Consider the following 24,905-nt stretch of genomic DNA (forward strand, 5'->3'; position numbering starts at 1 on the left):
TATATATGATGTAACAAATTACAGTAATTCATTCAGATTTTCATAAAAAATATTTATATTTATTGAAGGAAAATGTCAGTCTTACCAAAAAATATATGCCCTATCATATAAATCCTAGCCCTACTATTCAGCGACGTAGATAGGTGTCTGTTGTGCAGAAATCGAACTATTCACAGTTAAAATTTGAAAATAATTAAGCAAAATCTAGGTAATTGATTTTGTAACTTTCAATTCTTATAGGAAGACGAGAATCCATTATCACTTATCTCTCAGATGACAGATACCCAGGCAATTCATGAAAACAGCGAGTTGCTTCAGGTGAGCTTGTCTCCTCTCATTCCCTTCCTGTATATACTCTTCAGAACGCACACGTATTTAATTTATTCCATTGTTGAGCTATCTTAGTGTCTTAATTTCTTTTTAATACAAGTTGACTTCACTATTCTCATTATCGTAGTAGTTGTGCATACATCACACTTTCACGGCTTTTGCTGGAAATTTATATCTAATGATTTTAAGTATTCTGTTTCTTATTCTTTGCTGTCTCGTAATCTATCGAAAGATTGGAAGAACAATTTGGTAGTTACCAACAAGTCTTCACGATATTTGATTCATACCATAGAGCCTGGGAAACACAGTTTCTTTTTCTAGTTTTGAATGCAGCATAGGGTCAGACTCTCTCACGTATGCATACTTACATGACTGGGAAAGTTGTAGGACACAGTACTTAATTAGAAATAGACAATGTAAAAAGAAGTTGTTGCCACCTAGTGATTTTGTATTGACTGAGCATGCAGTAACAGGTTATCACTTAAAAGTTACTGGCTAGTTAAGCAACTCATTGCACAGTGTCATTACACATATGATGGATAAAGACTTCAAACACACTCACACTTCCCTGAAGTTTTGAAAATTTCAGTGAATCTATTATTCCATTGATAATCTGGGTATAATCATTAGGGACTGAGTGTATGGTAATAAAATTAGAGTAGAGTGATGAGTAGTGTGCCAAGGAGAGATTGTGTATTCTGTTTAGCAATGGGTTGTATATTCTTCCTGGTTTTGATATATGGTATAATCTAGACTGCTATTGTCTGACATGTCGTTGACATTCACAGAGTGGCTCACAACATAGGTTTAGTCTTTGATTCACTTTTTTAATCAGCACCTGTTATTGATTCACAGCTTTTTCTGTCAGCTTGAATTAGTATTGCCATCATGCACACAATTACAATTTTAATAGTGTAATGACTTTTGCAGATTATTGCACAGAGCCGTGGAAGGGTTCATGCTCGTTACAGGTAATTTATGTATGTTGGTAGAACTTGTGTATTACATTGTGGTAGAATCATTGAATTCCACTTGCACAGCTTCAATAATTTGTAGGAATAAATTACATACAGAAGAACCATCAACTAAGATGAAATGCTAAAGTAGTTAAACAGAAGGTAGGAAGCCTCTATTTAAAGTGTGACAATTTGTAAAACTTCTAACAGGGCTAGTGATGTTTGATATGATGTAGTATAGTATACTGTTGTTGACTTCAGTCCAAAGACTGGTTTGATGCAGTTCTCCACGCTATTCTATCCTAAGCAAGCCTCCTCATCTCTGAATAACTACCTGCTTCTTGTTGTCATCTATTGGCTTCCCTCAATAATTTTATCCCCCCACTCCCCCTCGCTCTCCCTTCCCAATACTAAACTCATGATCCCTTTATGTCTCAGAATGTGTCCTATCAACCGATCCCTTCTTGTAACAAAGTTGTGTCACAAATTTCTTTTCTCCTCAATTCTAGTGAGTATCTTCGTATTACGTATGTGATCTACCAATCTAATTTTCAACATTGTTTTGTAACACCACATTCCAAAAGCTTCTATTCTTTTCCTGTCTGAACTGTTTATTGTCCACATTTCACTTTCATACAAGGCTACACTCAAAATACTTTCAGAAAAGACTTCCAAACACTTAAACTTGTTTTAGATTTTATTAGATTCCTCTTTCTCAAAAATGCTTTTCCTCATCAGCCATTGTCAGTTATTTTGCTACCCAAATAGCAAAACTTGTCTATTACTTTTAATGTCTCATTTCTTAATATAATTCCTTCAACATCTCCTTATTTGACTACATTCCATTACCCTTGATTTACTTTTATTGATGATCATCTTACAATCTCTTTACAGTACACTATCCATTCCATTTAGTTGCTCTTCCAATTCAACAACAAATCTCCAAGTCTTTGTTTCTTCTCCCTGAACAGTAATTCTGTCCCCAAATTAGTCCTTGGTTTCCTTACTTGCTTGCTCAATGTACAGATTGAATAACATTGGGGTTAGGTTACAACCCTGTCTTACTTCCTTCCCAACTACTGCCTCCATTTTGTGCCCCTTGATACACCTGGTTTCTGTACAAGTTGTGAATAATCTTGTTGTGAATAACCTTTCACTCCCTGTATGTAATTTAAAAAAAAAGACTGTGTAATATAAGTGAGTAAGCTCACCCCTTGCTATTATAATTGGTTAATTTACTGTCATATTCATTGATATCTATAGAGATAATTTGTATTTCATAATTGAGTCACACAGAAAAGAAATGTTGTTGGATATCTGTCGAAATTTATGTGAAAGTCTCTGCATCTTTCTTAATTTCAAATGTTCAGTAAATGAAGATATCGCTTGTGTGTTGAATGTCTTTGCCACACCAGTCTATAATGTGGAATGTGCAGAGAGGAGGAGGGAGGGGGAAGGGTGTGTGTGTGTGTGTGTGTGTGTGTGTGTGTGTGTGTGTGTGTGTGTGTGTGAGAGAGAGAGAGAGAGAAAGAGAGAGAGAGAGAGAGAGAGAGAGAGAGAGAGAGAGAGAGAGAGGGGGGGGGGGGGGGGGGGAGATACTGTTTATGTATTGAGACATGATTAGCATTCTTCGTTTGGCATGCTCAGTGGGTGTCATTTCTATTTCTAATACTTACCAGCGGTCAGTGATACTTTTCTCTTAGATATAAGACACACAAACAACAGTTTTCAAATGCTAAAGTAGACAAAAGATTTAGAGAAGAGGTCATAATGAGTAGAGTGAGCTTACACTGTTACCTTATTCATCTGTAAGCTGTCAGCGACATGTCAAATTCTATAACCTTCTTGACATTGTGTATGTTCGGGCTATCTTGTTATGGAGGAAGAAAAGACTGAACTTCGGCTTCTGTAATACCTTTGAGCTTTTTAGAACAGGCTTACTGTTTATAGCCTGTGGCATCAATACTTCTGTTGCAGTTAAAAAAGTGTAACTTGACACGCTAATTGTGGAGTGTTACCCAAGACCTAAATCTCCACCAAGATTACAGCAAGAAAAATTATCTATACACCATGTGTAGTGAGTTGGACCACATAATGAGAGCACCGTCTGAAGTTAGCCACCTTCTTCATGCATAGGCTAACAACAACAGGGAACAAATTGCTGTGAGTACTGCCTGGACTGACCCGGACTCTTCATACCTGTTACACAACAATCTATGCAGTCACTGTGATGTCACACAATGAGTGTGTACACCAGGCTGGACAGATGTTCATGCTATTGAACTCAGATTCCCAAAAATTGAGTGGAAAGGTAATGCCATTTCTGCTTGATATGTCAAAAACTGCCCAGCTTCACTTGCAGTTTCTCACGTATACTGAAACTTAAGTATCTGTTCCTCTGGCTTAATCTCTGTTGGTTATGCACTGTAAGAAATATGTGACAGCTGAGGACTACTGTCATAGGAGAATAAATCACATTTTGCCTACGTATTTTCTGCTGTCAAAGAGTGTCTTAAACAATGGACATTTAGAACGTGTTCTTAATTCAAAAAGGGAGACACACGCAAATACCCCTTGATGCGCCTCATGTCCTCTCTTAAGTGTGTTCCTTAAGAGTTCCATAGCTGATTGTTCCTGGTGAAGAGAATACTGTGTAAGCATACAGTGCAATACACATAACTGAAGTTAAGCATTGCATTGACGTTTGAGAGGAAGTTTCATAGTTTGTGTGCCTTCCATGTTTAGATGCCTCTTGTCTCATAATAATTGTTTGATCATTGTTCAGTAAGTAATGGAACACTTTTTTTCCTCAAAGGAAGATAATTTTATTCATAAGTTAAATATGCTCTGTTGCTCCCCAATCTTTTGGCTATTAAATTATTTTTTTTCCCAACATAATCTCCATTCATTTTTATGCCCTTATACCTTGTTGATCTGAAAACCTGTATGTAGTGATCATGCCATTCTACTGGTGTGCATCTCACCCAAGTTCTTGCTGCTTCACTAAATTCCTCATTATTGCAGTTGTACTTCCTGCAGAGTCAGTCCTTCAGTAGGCCAAAGAAGGTGATATTTACTGGCTGTAGGGATAACTAGGAAGAAAAGTCCACCAAAGTTTTGTGATCTCATCTTGGACATGCAGAATTGGGTGTGGTCTTATGTTATTGTGGAGAAGGAGAAGTTTGTTCACATTTTTGTGCGCACAAACATGCTGTAATGGTTTTTTCGTTTCCCAAAGTATTTCTCAATAGACTTCCAATGTCAGTCATTTGACTGTGAGGGAAGATATCGAACAGATTATTGCCTTTCGTTGTTCCAGAAGACTGAATCCATGACTTTACAGCTGATGGTACTGTTTTCAATTTCTTCTTTGATGGAGATATTGTGTGCTGCCACTCTGCGGATTGCATTTTTCCCCAGGCTCAAAGTGGTGAATCCTTTTTTCCTCATATATGACAATGTTTGACAAGAAGTAATCACCACCAGCCTCATAACAAGCAAGCAGTTTGGCACAGGTGTTACTTCTGCTCTTCAGTTAGGTTCTGAGGAACTCAGTAGTCACAAATTTTCATAATGCTAGACACAAACAATAGTGTGGCCACAAAGCCCAAAAGTTTGTCCATCCGTATTCAAGAAAACAACAAACATAGAAACAGTACAATAAGCAGTAGAACACAATCTGAGGACAGGAGCCTGCTGTGCTGTCCTTATACAGAGGATAACCCTGTGGTGGCTGGCCCACACAGCTGCCATTGGCAGAGCATTTGAGTATAGGGCACTGGCCTCCTGGTGCCACAGCGTGTATTGAGATATGATGAACGCAGTTATAACGCCCCTCTCACTATTGGGAAAAAGGACACTCGTCTGATGTTAATGTTGCCCCAACAGATTACAAATCAATGTCCTCTGCGGTGGGTGCCACAGGTGATGGTAGTGGTATTGGAAGGAGATTCCAAGATGGAACTGCTGAGTAGGGGCTCAACAGGAGCAGCTGTGGACACATGTGGTGACTACCCCCTCTCCCCTCCCTTTCCCCCTGCTCCCGTCCCCTACCCCTACCCCTTCCCCCTGCCCCCCTTCCCCTTCCCCCCGCCCCCTTCCCCCCACCGCCCCCCTTCCCCCCATACACACACAGTCCACAAAGTATCAAAAAGGAGGAATGACAATGAGGGTGCTGGTAGCATCTCAACATTTGGGTGATGAAACTGTATCAATGATGAAGGCCCTGGCCACTTGGGCAGGAGGCGCTGGTCATGAAGTACCCCACGGCTCCAGCGCAGGCAGCAATGGAACCCCAGGTGGTAGCAGAGCATCATGGGATGGGCTGGCAATGTGCATCAAAATAATGGACCCTGGAGGGGAGGCAGGAGGCAGCAACATCCGCAGTGGGGGGGGGGGGGGGGGGCTGTCCAACACTCACAGCAGGGACTCCCAGTGGAAGCCTGGACAGGTGCTGAGGGAGGAAGTGAAGGCAGCAGTGGACGTGCAGCTGTCGCTATGGCATGAGGATGTAGCTGATCACGGTGGCATGCCACCAGCCCATCACTGATGTGCACCATGCAGAGGTGGCAGCCACAGAAACTGTGGACCACAACCATACTCCACTTCAGTTGGCGACTGAACCCTCCAACACAGACCGCAGCCCAAGGATCAAACTGTGACGATGGTCATGCTGACAGATGGTGGGGCAGCGTGAGCAGATGCAGAAGGGTGCGTAGCTGGCAACTATGGAGCATCTCACCCAGACTCCAATCCCCCACTGCTGTAAACCTGTAGGAACTCAATGTACCGTCCATGGAAGAGTCTGTGACGTACTTCTTCATTTGAACCTTGAATGTGCAAATGAGCTTTTCTGCCTCACTGTTAGATTGGGGATGGAACAGAGGAGCAGTCACTTGGCGAATGACTTGAAAGGCATGGAAATCATGGAAGGTCTGAGACATAAACTGTTATCTATCACAAGTGTATAATGCAGTCCTTCTACAAGAAACATTTTTGAGGTGGCCTGAACCATAGCTGCAGCTGACGTGGGAGGACAGCAGGTAAGGTACAGAAATTTCGAGAAAGCATCGACAACCAGCAACCAGTAAGAATGTAGAATGGAACAACAACCAGTCAGAATGTAGGAAGGGACCTGTGAAATCAATATGAACATATTTCCATGGATGCTGTGATTCGGGCTGTGGACAAAGTGTCACCGGCAGCACTGGCTGTTGTACAGCACACTGAGAGCAGGCTGTAAAAAGATGCACAATGCCACCATCGATGCCAGGATAGAAGAGATATCGACAGGCCAATGACTTGGTGTGAAAGACCACCACCCAAAGTTCCAGATGTAGGAGCTGAAGCACATCCCACTGCAGGGTGGTCAGGATCACAATGCGGGCGACAGTCCATCTGTAGCTGAGAGACCACCACCATCAAACACCAAAAGGTGGTGACAGAGGGTAAAATAGTGTCATAAAGGATCAGAAGCCCTGCCCAGAGGCTTGTCCGGCCAACCATGCTGGTTGAGTTGAACAACTTGGCACAAAATGAGATCGGCAGCAACAGCAGATGTGACCTTGGAGCCAATAATAGAAAACACTTTGACTGTACATCATCTAAGTGAGAACAAAGGAGCTCATCCTGATCAGAACTAGGACCTGGCCTCATTGGAAGCTGGGACAGTACATTGGCATTGGCACGCTGCACGGTGGTCCATTAATGTGTTTCATAGTTGTAACGAGACTGAAAGAAGAAGCAACACTGGAGATGGTGTGCTACTTTGTCAGGCAATGAAGCAGATGAACAGAACAATGAAACTGAGGGCTAATGAGGTGGAACTTAGACCCATACAAGAACATGTGAAAAACATTTTGAGGGTGTAGATGACAGGAAGCACTTCCTTTTCATCTTGGGAGGAGCACTGCTGGGTCGAGTTCAGCATTTTTTTATGCATAAGCTACCGGACATTCAGAACCATTCTCATATTCTTGTGGAAGAATGGCCCCAAGGCCATACTGAGAGGTGTCTATAGCTAAGTCCAGATGGTGGCCAGGATGGAAGGTAGCCAAACAAGGAGCAGAATGTAATTTAGATTTCAAAAATGTAAAAGCGCATTCACAGGCCAGTGTCATAAGTTGCAGAAATGCTCTTCTGTGGATGCACCCATCACGATGTCAAGACGGTTGATGCACCCAGAAACGGACATTGTCAGTTGTTTTGGAAAACACTGAAAATCACATGGGCACTAGCCAAATGGGAGGTGCCAATATTGGTACAACCCAAAGGTCATTTTAATCACAGATAGCCTTTTCAAATCCTCATCCTATGGAACCTGTAAATAGGTTACAGATAGATTTACTTTTATTCCAATTGATCTGCAGTGAGGAGGCTCTTCAGGATGTAGAACATGTCAGAAAAACAATAATACGTGACAAATATTTACAACTAAAACAAATAAGCTAATGTACCTTCCATAGGTCCCAAGTGTTATGATTCTTTTTTTTTTTTTTTTAATGAACACTACATGAAAGTATCATTTTACAACACTAATTTACTAAGATGGTATTAATGCACTGAATTTAAAATTGAAAAAAAAGTTTTTATTTATTTATAAGGTAACAAACATATAATAGAACTATTACAATACTTATTTACAATGAACACATTACTGCACTGAAACAGTGCAGAAGTTACACACACACACACACACACACACACACACACACACATACACACCAAGTCTGTACATTGTTCTTGAACCTTTAAGTACTGAAAACATCTCACACCAACAGCTTCAGTTGAGAGAATTCACACTTGTGAAACACATGAACGGACTGCCTGAACTATGCTGAAGAGACAGCTACCAATCTGAAACTTTGTTAATAAATGTGCATAGACTGAGAAACTTGCCCTGTCGTAGGAATGGACACCACTGCCTTCAGAGTACAGCAACACAAGAAGCATGAAGCACTGCCCTAACAAATGAACTCTCACATATGCAAAAATCCATTTGGTTGAAAAGCCACACAAATAAAATTGAAAAGGAACCCTGCTACAGCAAACAAACTAAGACATGTTAAAACACTAAAAAGGACATCCTTGAAGTGTCTGTTGGAAGTGTAGCATGGGACGTGGTTCAGGGCGAGGGCAGCACTACACCTTGGTGGGCCGCATGGTGACAGCGGTGTCCGTAGTGGAGACTTCAGGCAGCTGTCGATTGATGTAACTGGCTCTCTGTGGGCAGAGTGCCAACTTAAGTGCATGTCTGTAGGAGGAGACATGCGTGGTATCACATGAGTGTGTGACCATGTGGATGAACCATGTGATCAAAATGTCAGTATAAATTTTAAAACTTAATAAACCACAGAATAATGTAGATAGAGAGGTAAAAATTGACACACATGCTTGGAATGACATGGGGTTTTATTAGAACAAAAAAAAAAAAAAAAAAAACAAAGTTCACAAAATGTCCGACAGATGGCACTGGATAGCAAAACGTCAGTGACTGCGCATGACAATCGTGTATAAAAGGAGCTGTAATGACAGAGAGAATCAGATGTGCCAGCAGTCGCAGCATGTTGATGTTGCCTGAAAAGGCACTTTTAGTGAAGTTGTATTATCAGAATGGGGAATGTGCTAGTTCAGCGTTACGATCCTATCGCCGTAGGAAGGGGATTCGAAAGGGTAAAGGTCCATTGACAAATGCAGCTGTGGCAAGAATGATTTTGAAGTTCAAAGCCATGGGTTGTTTAGACGATAGACCCCATAGTGGCCGACCGAGCACAAGGCGTAATACTGCTGAGACAGTTCAGGAAGAAATGGAGACTGTAGTGGGTTTGTCTATGCATGGGGAAGTCAGTGTTTGTGCAGTCGCACATCACACCGGCATTCCATACACTACTGTTTGGTTCGCACTGAGGCGTACCCTCTGATGCTATCTGTACAAAATCCATAGGCATCATGAACTGTTACCTGGCGATTTAGTGAAGCGGAGGGCATTTGTCATGTGGGCATTTCAAAAGATGGCGGAAGATGGCGATTGGTTGAGTAACGTGTTGTGGACCGACGGAGCTCATTTCATGCTCCGAGGGTCTGTCAACACCCACAACTGCAGAATTTGGGCTACTGAAAATCCTAGAACTGTCGTGGAAGCTCCATTGCACAATGAGAAAGTCACGGTATGGGTTGGATTTACCACATCTACCATTATCGGGCCTTTTTTCTTCGAGGAAATGCGTCATTCTGGTTTTGTAACTGCTACCGTGATGGGTGAGAGGTACGCCAAAATGTTACAGGATCGCATCATCCCCAGCCTGGCTGATAAACACCTGCTGGAACGTACGATGTTCATGCAGGATGGTGGCATATCCGACTATTGGGGCATCAGAAATCTATACAACCATCTGTAGACTATGCTGACATTATTTATACATTGTTTGACAAATTCTCCACTAAGGGCAGATCATTCAGTCTCTTGGGTTTATGGATTGTCATTACCTGATGATGTATTTGAATGAATTTATTTTAAATTTATAATTCCAAAATGTTTTCTGTTTCAGCCTTTTTATGGTGGAAAAGTAAATGCTGTAACATCAGATGTAAAGAATGAAACTGGAACTATCATATGCAAGATACAGGGAGAATGGAACAGCCATTTTGAATTTACTTATCCTAATGTAAGTAATTGATATAATGTATGAATTAGCATCATGTCAGAATTAAGCTTCCATCTGAACATTTAGCTACTTCATTTGAATAATATAAATTTTAATTAATAATAATTACCAGTAAAGACTATATTCAGTAACATTATATTTTGCGGTAAACTGGAAAATGAACTGGAAAACAATCCTAGCCCATGGACTGTGAATGAATGCTTTAGTCATATTTGCATGTTGATCACTTTCCTTTGCATTAGTGTTTTAATTCTCTGGTATTTTCTTACCACCTTAACAGTAAGTTCTACCCTGTAAGAAACACTCTATAAACACTTTTCAAATATGTAAGAATAAAGGGAAAGAAACTTGCCTTATAGTAGAGACATTGAATTGTCTAAAGATATATAAATGAGGCTGAGAAATTTGCTAGCTTTTTGAGGAAACCTTTTTCAAGTGGGAGTACACACGTGTGCACACATCCTACTGAAATCACTGTACTGGGAAGGGTATCTGAAGGCTGGGAGAGAGGCAGCAGGTGCATGGGATAGGAATGGGGAATGAGGGGTAGCAAGTTTACAGGATAAGAATGGGGGAGGGATAGGCAGCAGATGCAGGGGATAAAGGGGGGGGGGGGGAGGAACAGCTGGTGCACAAGATAGAAATGCAACACAGGCACCAGTGAGCTCATGGTGATGATATGGATGAATGGATTGGGGGGAGGAGACAGAGAAGATGAAAGTGCAGACTGTGGGGAAGAGGATGTGGGTGCAAGATGAGTGAAGTTAGGGTCCTGAGGCAGTGTGGAGGTGGGTATGAGGTGGAAGTTAGTGGAGATGAGGCCAGAAGGATTACAGAAATGAAGGATGTGTTGTGAGTATAATTCCCATCTACCTAGTTCAGGAAAACTGGTGTTGAGGGGGAAGATCCAGATGGAACGGGTTGTTAAGTAGCCATTGAAATCGTGCATGTTGTGCTCGGCAGCATGTTCGTCCAGTGGGTGGTCAACTGGGCTCTTGTCCAGAGTTTGGCAGTTGTCATTCATTCAGGTGGATGATTGGTTGGTGGTCATGCCCACATAAAATGTTGTGTAGGACTAGCATCAGAGTTGGTATATGAGATGGCTGCTGTCAGAGATGTCCCTGCCTCTGACAGGATTGGATAAGCTTCTCACAGGAGCAGAGTAGGATGTGTTGGTGGGTGAAGTATGAGAGCTGGTGTGGCATAGGGATGGACCAGGGTATTGTGTAAAGGATATGGTGTAGTTGTTCCAATCTGAGAAGATAATCGATGATTTGCTGATTAGAGGTAATGGTAGAGAAAATGCAGAACCTTGAGGTTGTACTCTGAGATGATACTTTGTGTAACTGTAGTGTGTAGGTCTGTAAAATTCCTAGAGCTAGACAATCATATTAATTTTACCTTTCAATGTAACACATAGCTTTAAAATGTTATTAAAGAAATGGTTTTCTCTCCTATTCCTTGTATTTATTTTGTGATTGTTCTTCCAGATAGTAATATCATTGACTCAAATTATCAAATACTTGTAACAAACTGCTGTGCTATTTGCCAGTGCAAGTGTGTTCAACAGTCTACTTAATCAAATAATTTCTCAATAATTGCAGCTAAAATGGAAAGCCACATGTTATATTCCATTAGTTGCAGCATATGCTTTCTTGATTAGTATTGGTTGAAAAAAGTGTCTCCAGAAATGTTTGTGTTTATACTAATAATAATAGTAGTATTAATAGTAACAATAATAATAATAATAATAATAATAATATATAATAATATATAAAGTAGATCCTAAATTGATACAGTTCCTAAACATAGTAATGAAAAACTGGAAAACTACACTTAATATCCAAACAAATTCAAATAATATCACATCACAGCCAATACAGATTAAGCGTGGAATATACCAAGGAGATTCATTAAGTCCTTTCTGGTTCTGCCTTGCTCTGAACCCACTATCCAACATGCTAAATAATACAAATTATGGTTACAATATTACTGGAACATACCCACACAAAATCACACATTTGCTATACATGGATGATCTAAAACTACTGGCAGCAACAAATCAACAGCTCAACCAATTACTAAAGATAACAGAAGTATTTAGCAATGATATAAATATGGCTTTTGGAACAGACAAATGTAAGAAAAATAGCATAGTCAAGGGAAAACACACTAAACAAGAAGATTACATATTGGATAACCACAGCGACTGCATAGAAGCGATAGAAAAAACAGATGCCTATAAATATCTAGGATACAGACAAAAAATAGGAATAGATGATAGAAATATTAAGGAAGAGCTAAAAGAAAAATATAGACAAAGACTAACAAAAATACTGAAAACAGAATTGACAGCAAGAAACAAGACAAAAGCTATAAATACCTATGCTATACCAATATTGACCTACTCATTTGGAGTAGTGAAATGGAGTAACACAGACCTAGAAGCACTCAATACACTTACACAATCACAATGCCACAAATATAGAATACATCACATACATTCAGCAACAGAAAGATTCACATTAAGCAGAAAGGAAGGAGGAAGGGGATTTATCGACATAAAAAACCTACATTATGGACAGGTAGACAATTTAAGAAAATTCTTTCTAGAACGAGCAGAAACTAGCAAAATACACAAAGCAATCACCCACATAAATACATCGGCTACACCACTACAATTTCATAACCACCTCTACAACCCTTTAGATCACATAACATCAACAGATACAAAGAAAGTAAATTGGAAAAAGAAAACACTACATGGCAAGCACCCGTATCATCTAACACAGCCACACATCGATCAAGACGCATCCAACACATGGCTAAAAAGAGGCAATATATACAGTGAGACAGAAGGATTCATGATTGCAATACAGGATCAAACAATAAACATCAGATATTACAGCAAGCATATTATTAAAGATCCCAATACCACAACAGATAAATGCAGACTTTGCAAACAACAAATAGAAACAGTAGATCACATCACAAGTGGATGTACAATACTAGCAAATACAGAATACCCCAGAAGACATGACAACGTCGCAAAAATAATACATCAACAGCTTGCCTTACAACATAAACTTTTAAAACAACACGTTCCTACATACAAGTATACACCACAAAATGTACTGGAGAATGATGAATACAAATTATACTGGAACAGAACCATTATAACAGATAAAACAACACCACATAACAAACCTGACATCATACTCACCAATAAAAAGAAGAAATTAACACAACTAATTGAAATATCCATACCCAATACAGCAAATATACAGAAGAAAACAGGAGAAAAAATTGAAAAATACATCCAACTGGCTGAGGAAGTCAAGGACATGTGGCATCAGGATAAAGTTGACATTATACCAATTATACTTTCAACTACAGGAGTCATACCACGCAATATCCACCAGTACATCAATGCAATACAGCTACATCCAAACTTATATATACAACTTCAGAAATCCGTAATTATTGATACATGTTCAATTACCCGAAAGTTCTTAAACGCAATGTAACATATACCGTACAGTTAAAAGGAAGTGACGCTTGATCAAGGTCCGCGTCACTTTCATTCCGAACCAGACCTAAGGTCTGAGAAAGGAAAGGTAATAATAATAATAATAATAATAATAATAATAATAATAATAATAATACAGACTTTGCAAACAACAAATAGAAACAGTAGATCACATCACAAGCGGATGTACAATACTAGCAAATATAGAATACCCCAGAAGACATGACAATGTAGCAAAAATAATACATCAACAGCTTGCCTTACAACATAAACTTATAAAACAATACGTTCCCACGTACAAGTATGCACCACAAAATGTACTGGAGAATGATGAATACAAATTATACTGGAACAGAACCATTATAACAGATAAAACAACACCACATAACAAACCTGACATCATACTCACCAATAAAAAGAAGAAATTAACACAGCTAATCGAAATATCCATACCCAATACAACAAATATACAAAAGAAAACAGGAGAAAAAATTTAAAAATACATCCAACTGGCTGAGGAAGTCAAGGACATGTGGAATCAGGATAAAGTTGACATTATACTAATTATACTATCAACTACAGGAGTCATATCACACAATATCCACCAGTACATCAATGCAATACAGCTACATCCAAACTTATATATGCAACTACAGAAATCCGTAATTATTGATACATGTTCAATTAGCCGAAAGTTCCTAAATGCAATATAACATATACTGTACAGTTAAAAGGAAGTCACACTTGATCAAGGTCCGCGTCACTTTCCATCTTTGACCAGACATAACGTCTGAGAAAAGAAAGAAAGAAAGAATAATAATAATAATAATAATAATAATAATAATAATAATAATAATATTAATAATAATAAATGTATTTGACATCAGTTCTTCTGAATGTGGCCAAATGTGGCAATTTTTCCAGTTTTTGGTCACATTGCATTGTCATTTTTATGAATATGTCAAAGTTCTTCACCTGAATTTTCAGAATATGTAAAAATTCTCTCATAGTAAGGAAACAAATTTTACTTAATATTCAGCAGGACATGGTAAAAAAAAAAAAAAGACATTTTACTGGTAACATTTTTATTATTCAAGAAATAATAACTCTTCAAAGGTGTGAAAAGGGTTATTGTTAAGTAGTTTTTTAAGTCAAAATTTAAATTTAAGTGCTGAAATAGTTAAAACAGCGATCAGCAATGCATTTACTAATCTAATTCTGCCAAGCAATGAACTCCCACCATACAGCTACTGTCCTGTGGCTATAACTATGTTATTTTTCTTTGGTTCTGTTCTTACATACATTAGAGGTAATGGTTAGCTGCTGTCTTCTGCTATAAAACTACACTTAATATTAGTCAGAACCAACATATCACCATCTACACCTAGATTCTCTTGGTACAGTCCTGCATACTCTCACATTTATTTCCTGTCATACCAGCAGTCTGTTTCATTGACCCTGGAAATAGCCCATATTTCAATTGTTGTTTTTGCTGTTATTGCCTCTTCGGTAGAAAATCTGAATACTAGTTTGCTGCAGCTCTCCACTCATTTCTGTCATGTGCCAGTCTCTTCATAATTACATCAATCTGAATCTGCTTATTCAGGCTGTCCAGTGTCCTGGAAAATCTGGAAAGCAGGGAAAACGTAGGGAATGTTTTTGTTCTGGAAAACTTGGGGAATTTTTGCATTTTGTCTAAAATCTCTGGAAAAGGCACGGTGTCTCATTTGATTTTGGGCAGAGGCATTTGCTTGCCTTCTCCTTGGCTCAATGCCAAGGTGCGATAAGCAGTAATGTCTCTTTCACTAAAGCTCTAGAGTCCTCCAACACTAGTTACTTTGTATCCTGGGTACCGTACAATATCTGTGGTCACCCAACCATTTCCATGATCATATGCTTCAAGGTTCTCCAACGTAAAATTAAACACAGCTCCACAAAACACTGAAGGGCCGTGCAAAAACGGTTGTCCACTCACTGGTTGAGCGTTCAACTCAACATCATCTACAGCTTTATAAAATGTTAGACGAGAACGTCTTTTCCTCCTTGGTACTATGCAGCTGCCCTCCATCAGAGTTTTGGAAGCCCTAAACCTCTCCCCTCGCTAACTCCAATGCAGCAGCCAGCCAGACCACCCGGCCTGGCCAAGTCCAGGCAAGCAGTGCAGAGGTTGTTGTTTGTTGACATGGAATAGCTTGCACGCCTGTCACTGCAGCCTGACTATGCAACTCTGGTTTGTGTTGTGTTGTGATTGTGTGTGTTTCTGACTCAATGTAATGAGCAAGAATCTGTGATGAGTATTTGGTGTGGTTTACATTTACATCTGTTCAAATGTACTGCCTTGTTTGCTAACACAGTGATATCACAAAAAGTGTGCTTTTAGGGGAGTTTGTGGCCTATTCAAATCCATTTATTTTGTACCAGTAATACTAGGGCATGATAGGTAAACATACAGTACATTTGTTAGTTATATACATAAAAATTACTGTTGTACATGCCAACATCTGTCAATCTCGTTGTGTTGTGTACAATTAAGATTGATTATAGATCTTTAGTTGTAGGCATAAAACAGTGTAATTAGAACACTAACAAGCAGTCATTGGGCTTTGGTATGCTGTTGTTTGTTTAGTTAACATTGAGCTGAAGCCTGTAGTGCAACACAGATGGTTGGAGGGTAAGTAGGAACTTTTGAGAGGAGGTGCCTGGTGCATGGGGAGTGAGGTGACTGTGTAATTTCTGTCCTGAGTGGCTAACATCTCCAATCCAATCGAATCCAATCCAATCCAATCTTAGTCAACTACTTTCAGTTACACACATACAAGCAAGATTTTATTGGCTTACTTTGGAGGCACTCAGGGAGAGATATAGGTGAAGGGGGTGGGGTAGAATTTGCTCGTAAGAAAGATAAAAGTGCAGGTCACAAAAATTTTTAGTGGCTTTCTGTCTTTATGAACTCTTGGCCACATCTCACTATATTGTGTAGTTGCAATCCTGTCTAATCCATGTGTTACCTCAGCGCTTATTCAATGAACTGGAAGTGTGCATTCTACTCTTGCTGAATTGAGGATCCAGAATTTTGTTGAATCACAGAGATCACATCCGAAAAAAATTGTGTCTGGTTCATGCTCCGTAAAACTAACTTGGAAAGAAGGATGCTGAGCTTCAGGCTACAGCCAGGTGTTACCCCAATGCAGTTGCATCAAGTACCTACTGCAGGAACTTCTGGATGAAGGGTGACAATCCTAGATTACTTGCAGAGGAGCCCATTTTGAAGACAGAGCTCCATTTGTGTCTGTTGGCTGCTGTGAGACACCAATCTTCTTGGGACATCGACATCTTGTTAACCTCTTACCAGATGTGTTCCCAGACAGTAACATTGCCTTCCAAGTGCAGTTTCAAAAGTCAAAGGCAAATTATGGCATTGTGTTTGGATTGGAGCTGTTTTTCAGTAAACAACTACAGGAGATTGTTCTTGCTTGTGATGAAGTAGTGACTGAGTTTGATGTAATTGTTCATTTTTGGAATAGGATGTTGGGCCATGTTTTGAGCCTTCAGTGTTTTTGAAAGAAAGTACTGCAAAAGATTTAGTTGAAGACTTTGAGGCACGAGCATTCCAATCTGAGGTAAATCTGTAAAGGCACGTTGTTCAAGATGATCATGGGTGGCGCTAATGTTAATAAGACATTCCTAAGAGAACTGAAAAGGAAGCTCCAAGTTGAGGGTAATGCAGAGGGTTCTGTGCTTTTGGACTTTGGGACATGTGGCTTACATACAGTGCATGGTGACTTTAACACAGGTGGTACTAGCACTGGTTGGAATCTTGTTCAGTTTCTAAGAGCTTAATGTAATCTATTTAAAAACTGCCCCTCCTGCCAAGTTGATATCAACAATATTACAAGCACTGCCATTTTCCTACAGCAGTTTTGTGCTGTTTGGTGGGTGGAAAACAAAATGTTATCAGTCTGGGCTCAGCAAATATAACAGCTGTTTAAAAATATGTAAAGGAAGTAGAAAGGGTAAAGAAGGAACATAAGTAGGTAAAACCATAGACTCAAAGTTGCTACTGGAATTTTAGTCATAGCTACCAAGTAGTGTGCGAGTCCTTAAGGGGAAAGTTGCTGATAGCTCATCTTGCCTATTTTGAGACTGTCAATGCTCAGGTTGCGTCATTGTTGACCAAATTTCAGTCAGATGCACCCTTAACTCCATTCCTCTATCCTTCCCACCGGTCTATAGTCAGAGAATTAAACAGAACATTTGTGAAACCAGAAGTTTGAAGAAACAGACTAGCTTGAAAACAGATCTGAGTGCCAACATAAATCAGTTGAATAAAAAGGTCTTGGTCAGTGTGACGTTTCAGAGAAAGATATCTTGGAATTGTGAATTGAGTGCCTTACATTTATGCAGAGTGCAGTATCCAAAATTCTGGACAAATTCTCCCTGGTTTATTTTTTTATGAAGAGCATTCCACATTTAGTCCCGCAAGTGGCAGTTAACACTGAACATGAGAAGAGACAGTTAGGCATAGAATTGACACATTTTACTACCTTAATTTTCTTTGGTTGTCATGAGGCTGATGCTATTGCTCGTGAGTTCCAAAATCTAGTGGAGATCATGTCAAGAGAGGAAATCCTCAAAGAACTTTGTGGGGATCGTATTCGCATCAACCAGTTCTGGATGGTGGTCATTGGGGTCAAAAGTGTACATGAAAATGTGAAGAGTTGTTTGCAGTCTCTTCCAAGGCAAAGCCAGTCTTGAAAGAGGTTTCTCTGACAATTTCATTCGAAAGTGAGTAGAAAAAAGTCAAGAGCTCTACAGAGCCTGAAAACAAAACTTGTGGAAAGTGCTGAGAAAGAGGTTTCTTAGATTGAAGTAGTACTCTGTCACTAGAAACTACCTGCTTGTGACTTTACTTAATGTCCATGTATGCGCCCTTATCAGATTAGTCTCTTACTGTGTTTTCCATAAGCCTTTTATTCAGATGGTATTTGGATTTTATTCTTATATCTCTTTGTAAAAACTGTAATTTCTTATTGAAATAGATAATGGTCTTCTTTTGTAAGTCTGTGTGCTCCCAGCAGCTGATTATTCCCAATATAAATGTTTATTAATAATGTTTTACTTTCTTTGCAACCTAGTCTCATTCTACTCTGTCCTGTCACATTAATGTGACCACCTGTCAAAAGCCTGTATATGGTTCCCAAAAATAGATGCATACTTGTGGTGATCAATTGTGCCTTCCAGAATGACGAGATCACCCAGGGAATGCCATGAAAACATTTTTGGCCTGGACCCTTTCATCTGAAAAGGCCATCTGTCGCACTCAGTGGACATCCAGTTGCTGTATTGGCTTGCAAAATTTCAGCCTTTGTTGTCAATGAACAGCAGTGAGCATAGGTGCATGCACTAGGTGCTTGTTGCGGAAGCCCATCCACGGCAATGTTTGCTGAATGGTCGTTGAGGAAACACTGTTGATAGCACCTTGGTTCATCTGACTGGTCAGTTGCTGAACATTGCAACTCTATTTGCCCATACAGAACTCTGCAGCTGTCGTTCACGCCGTCATCTTTGCCAGTGGTGCACCCCTGTTGCCTCAACACCGGTTTTGGATAGAAATGTTACCGTTTGTGTTTGGTAATTTCATTGGTAGGACACTGTGCAGATGTCAGCAGTCAACAAAGGACATTGCATACAGAACAATGTGTTAAAATATTGCTCAAATATGTGGTATCCATTGAAATAGGACTATGAAGGGATATTAAACATAGAAAAAGAATAACAGCACCAATAGTCACGTGTTTGTTTGCTCCACAAGACAGTGTCACAGAAATGTAGAAAATCTTGAACTGCCAGATGCTTGAAGTAGAGGCAAACTACTTCTAGTAAGACTACTTACAGTTTTATGTACCAGTATCAAGTGAGAACTCTAGGAATATACTACAGCCTCCTGCATATCACTCCTAAAAACTGCAAAGACAAGGTTAAACTGATTACAGATTGTAATTTCTTAAACTTTCCCGCCGATTTGATGACATCTAGTGGAAATCAGGTTTTCTGCTGGATATCAGCATCTTTCAAACACGATATTTCGATGTCATTACTTGACGTCTTCATCAGGTGTTCCCTGAGACTGGCTGCTTGATGGACCGGGTTGCATATTTATGCCTGCCCGGTGCCTGGTGTTGTGTTTGCCGTTCCCTAGTTGGTCCGCGCCCGCGAGTCGCACTATCCTGCCGCTCTAGGTGTTCCCTATTCCGTCCGCGCCCACTCTGGCCGCCTCCAACTGCGGTCGTGGCCTCCTGGTGTTGCCTCTTCAGTCCGCACCCGTGAGTGGCGCTCCCCTGCCACTCTGGACGCTCCCTATTCCGTCCACGCCCACTCTGGCCGCCTCCATCTGCGGTGGTGGCCTCCTGGTGTTCCCTTTTCGGTCCACGCCCGCGAGTGGTGCTCCCCTGCCGCCCTGGACGTTCCCTATTCCATCTGCGCCCGCTCTGGCTCTCTCTGACTGCGGCTGAGGCTTCCTGGTCATTCCTGCTTTTACATTTTGCTCTTTCCATCAATCTCATTTTGATGACATAATTAATTTGTGAGCTTAATGTGAATGATAGGCAGTGTGTAGTGTACCAGTATTTGCTTAAAATATCTATTGCAAATAAATTTTACATTTGATTCATTTTTTCACAGTTTCAATGCCCATTTTTACTTCCACACCAGTGTCATTTTCCTCTTTGTTGAATTTCATGGGTGGTGCTCACATTCCGATGGCTTTCATTAAAATACTGCATTAATTCATTTCCAACTGTGTTGTAAAATGTCTCTGATCTGTGATAGGCTTGTGTTAGCAAATGACAGACTTATTTTCTGTGTCATTTCTAAGCCAAGAATATATGAAAAAGAAGGGACCCCAGTACAGAAACATCAAAGGCACCACATTTAGTGTTACCAATTTCAGATGTATGTAGTCCCTAACTGTTTTCTCTTCATTAGATGAGGTTTTATCAATGAGTAGGGGGTAACTTTAAATCCAGTATTTTGTAATTTATCCTATAATATTGTAACAATCAAAAACTTTTTTTTTTAAGATCAGAGTAAATACATGTGGCATGCTCGTTTATTTCCAAACTATTTTGTGGTTCTATTATAGTTCATATTTGCTATCATCTTGGAGGAAACTGACAGAATGGAGATCAACCTAACATTTTCTTCTCTTCATTACTACCCTGTCTTAACAATTAAGGTTACCTTAGCTATTTTCAGTTTTTCCAGAAAGGTACTTGTTTTAATTGCTGTAGACAGGTTCACAAATACATTTTAAGGTGTTAATATTAACCTATCCTATTATGAAGATGTAGAACATTTTAATGAAAACACTATGATACTTATTTCTCTGCAGTTTGCAGTAAAATGGTGTATCCTGTATGCTGATGGACTGCCCATGAAACTTTGTCAAAGACTTTTACCTTATTGATCATTTTACCCACTGAGGAGAAATAGTAATTGAAAATGGATGCATTTTCAAATTATTTATTTTTAAGAATCATATTATGAGCTGTGGTTAAGTTACTGTAGCTTCACTCCCACATTGCTTGAAAAATGTTGATTTGTTTTTGTGGTCTTCAGTCCAGAGACTGGTTTGATGCAGCTCTCCATGCTACTCTATCCTGTGCAAGCTTCATCATCCCTGAATAACTGCTGCAACCTACATCCTTCTGAATCTGCTTAGCATATTCATCTCTTGGTCTCCCTCTACGATTTTTACTCTCAACATTTCCCTCCAGTACTAAATTGGTGATCCCTTGATGCCTCAGAATGTGTCTTACCAACTGATCCCTTCTTCTAGTCAATTGTGCCACAAATTCCTCTTCTCCTCAATTCTGTTCAGTACCTCCTCATTAGTTACGCGATTTACCCATCTAATCCTGAGCATTCTTCTGTATCACCACATTTTGAAAGCTTCTATTCTCTTCTTGTCTGAATTATTTATTGTCCATGTTAATTACATCAAGTATGCCACCTGGTGTTATTAGTTCTAAAGCAATAAAAAAAATGTTTATGTGACTTCACCACTCATAAGCCCAAATTATATCCCTCCTCCCCTCCCCCACCCCACTCATAACCATAAACCACAGACATTCTCCTAGTGAGGTGATTTGTGTGCCTAAAAAATACAGGAAGACATCTGTGGAGAGGCCACCCCAACATATTCCTGAAGTGGGGTAGCAGCCTTTTCAGTAGCTGCAGGGTCTTTACTGGTCTTGTAAGATTAACGTATGTTGTTACTGCCAGTGGCTGACAGCAAGGGGAAACTAAGGCAATTACTACTGAATGGCTTGATGATGGCATCCTCCATAATCAAAAAGAGATAATGCAGGAGTAGGTCAAATAATGATTAACAAAGTAGGAATGCATGCGAGATAGTATGAACAGCATAGTGAAGACCTTATTATATTCATGATAGAGACCAAGCCAACACTCACCACAGCCGTAAAGTTTATATGCCCACTAGCTCTGTGAATGATGAAGAGATTGTAAGACTGTGTGATGAAATGACTCGGATTAAGTCAGGCAAAAGTTTAATTGTGATGAGGGGGACAGGAATTTGTTGGCAAGAAAAGCAAGAGAGAGAAAAAACCATAGGTAGCATGGACTGTTGGTAAGGAATGATAGGAGAAGCAGTCAGGTAGTATTGTGCACAGAACACAATTTCATAATTGGTAATATTTGGCTTAACAATAATGAAAGACTTCTGTATAAGTGGAAGAGACATGGGACACTGGAATGTTTCAGATAGATTATAATGGCACGACAGAGTTTTGAAAACTGGATTTAAACTATAAAATGCTTCCAGGGGTAGACTTGGTCTCTAACCGTAATGTATTGGCTGTGATCTGCAGATTAAGACAAAAGAAGTTACAGAAGGATAGGAAATGTAGGGGATATTAAAAGAATGAGAGGTTGATGGGATTTCAAAGACAGCATTTGGTGACTATTGACTGAAACAGGGGAGAGGAATACCATAGAAGATGAATGGGTATCTTTGTGAGATAATATATGAAGGCAGCAGAAAAATATCGAGGCAATGAGATAAGGTGACTTAGAAATCTGTGGATAGCATATGAGACACTGAATTTAATTGATGAAAGGAAACTATAAAAACACAGACATGTGAAAAAGTGAGATTCACAGATGTGCTGAATGGCAAAGGATGACTGACTGTAGAAACATGCATGGTTACAGGAATGATAGAGCACCTGTATGAAAAGTAAAGAAATCTATGGTCAAAATTTATGCAGCTATATTGATATCAAGGCTGCAGATGGCAACCAATACTAATGAAGGAAATTGAAAGCCAAACAAATTGAAGACACCATTTTGAAAATGGAAGAGGAAACAGATGAAGATGAGATGGGAGATATGGTACTGCAAGAAGAGTCTGACAAGGCACTGAAATACCTCAGCTGATCAAGGCACAAACAACACAAGTTATTTACAGAAAAATGAAAATCCTGGGAGAAACTGATAGTGGATTATCAGTTTGCATTTAGAAACCAAGGAGATTTTTGGAAAGGAAATTACAGTTCAGAGAACAGAAAAGCAACAACAATTGCTTAGTAATTGAAAGGCATCAGAACCAGATGATGTACCTATAAGATTCTACAAAGATTATGCAAAAGAATTGGCTCCCTGTGTAGCAGCAGTTTATTGTAGATCAGTGGAGCAATGAAGGGTACATAGCGACTGAAAAAAAGTGCAGGTCATTCCAGTTTTCAAGGAGGATCATGGGACAGATGCATATAGTTATAGGCCTATGTTGTTGACATCAGTCTGTTGTTGAATTATGGAACATGTTTTATGCTCAAGAGTTATGAGATTTTTGGGGAACAAAAATCTCCTCCTAAAAACCAACATGGATTATGCAAACAGAGATATTGTGAAACTCGGCTTGCTCTGTTTTTCCATGAGATCCATAGTGTTATAGACAACAGTGCTCAGGTAGATGCCGTATTCCTTGATTGAGGAAGACATTTGACACTGCCTCGAACTGCCATTTACTGAAAAAAAAAAGAAAGAAAGAAACATGAGCTTACCAAGTATTGTACCAGATTTACTCCTGGATTCAAGACTTCCTTGCAGGCAGAACTCAACATGTCGCTCTCAGTGGAACAAAATCGACAGATGTAAAGGTAATTTCTGGAGTACGACAAGGAAGTATGATAGGGCTGTTACTATTTACAATGTATATAAATGATTTATAGAAAGTGCCAGAAGTTGTTAAAGACTGTTTGAAGATGATGTGGTTGTCTAGAAGAAAGTAGCAAGGCCAGAGGACAGTATAGATTTGCTGAATGGCCTGCAGAGGATTGATCAGTGGTGCAGGCTCTGGCATTTAACCCTGAATGCATAAATAGGAAAAGAAATCCACAACTGTGAAACTAAACTATTGATGACAAATTGCCAGAAACAATATCTAACATAAAATATCTAGAATTAACTATCCAGAGTAACCATAAGTGGAATGACCCCATAAAACAAATAGTAGAAAAAGGAGATGCCACACTGAGATTATAGGAAGAGTCTTAAGGAAATGTTACTCATCCATGAAGGAAGTGGCTTACAAGGTGCTTTTTCGACTGATTCTAGAGGATTGTTCATCTATCTGGGATCCTTACGAGGTAGAACTGATAGAAGAGATAAAGAAGATCCAATGAAGAGCAGTGATCAAAGGATTGTTTATTTGGCACAAGAGTGTTACAGAGATCCTCAACAAACTCCAGTGGTAGATATTGCAAGAGAGGTATTGTGCATCATGAAGAGGTTTACTATTGAAATTTCGAGTGAGCTCATTCTGGACAGAGTTGGACAACACATTACTTCCTATCACTAAAATGACCTCGATGAGAAAATTCGAGAAATTAGAGCCAATACAGAGGCTTACCAAATAATATTCTTCCCACCATTCATAAGTGGAACAGGGGAAGGGCATCAGTTAATGGTACCAGAAGTACCATCTGCCATACTCCGTTGGGTGGCATTGGGAGTTTGATGTACATGTAGAAACTTTGAAGTCTAAAGGAATGTAGTCAAATTAAATCAGGCAATAATGAGGGAATTAGATTAGGTTTCAGGACAGGGATGATGTTGGTCTTCAGTAATTACAGTGATTAGCCAGCCTCTTTTTTTCCAAGATGTTTATTGTCTGTATGAATTAACTGGTTTGTAAGTTTGGTTAGGAAGCTACTATCAACCCATGCTCCAACTGATCTGTGTACACAAAGATTACTAGGCATTCATTTTTCCATTTTCATTTTACTGCTGCAGTTTCAGCAAAATCTTCAGCACGACAGCTGCTAATATATGCACCATGGTAGTTAACCCTTTTTACAGTGAATATTGGTACACCACTACCCGATTTGTCTTTCCTGGAGAAAG

At 39.5% G+C, this 24,905-nt stretch overlaps 1 protein-coding gene across 4 annotated transcripts in view; it reads left to right on the top strand.

The window, feature by feature from the left end:
• Nucleotides 1-24,905, top strand: part of LOC126470102 (oxysterol-binding protein-related protein 11-like) — a 197,960-nt gene that overhangs the window by 159,641 nt on the left and 13,414 nt on the right. For all 4 annotated transcript variants that reach the window (XM_050097675.1, XM_050097676.1, XM_050097674.1 and 1 more), the window contains one exon: nucleotides 9,833-9,949. In XM_050097675.1, coding sequence (XP_049953632.1) covers nucleotides 9,833-9,949 — 117 coding nt within the window. The remainder of the gene's footprint in view (nucleotides 1-9,832; nucleotides 9,950-24,905) is intronic.

This window comes from Schistocerca serialis, chromosome 3 (genome assembly GCF_023864345.2).
Source record: "Schistocerca serialis cubense isolate TAMUIC-IGC-003099 chromosome 3, iqSchSeri2.2, whole genome shotgun sequence".
NCBI classification, from domain to species: Eukaryota; Metazoa; Arthropoda; class Insecta; order Orthoptera; family Acrididae; genus Schistocerca; species Schistocerca serialis.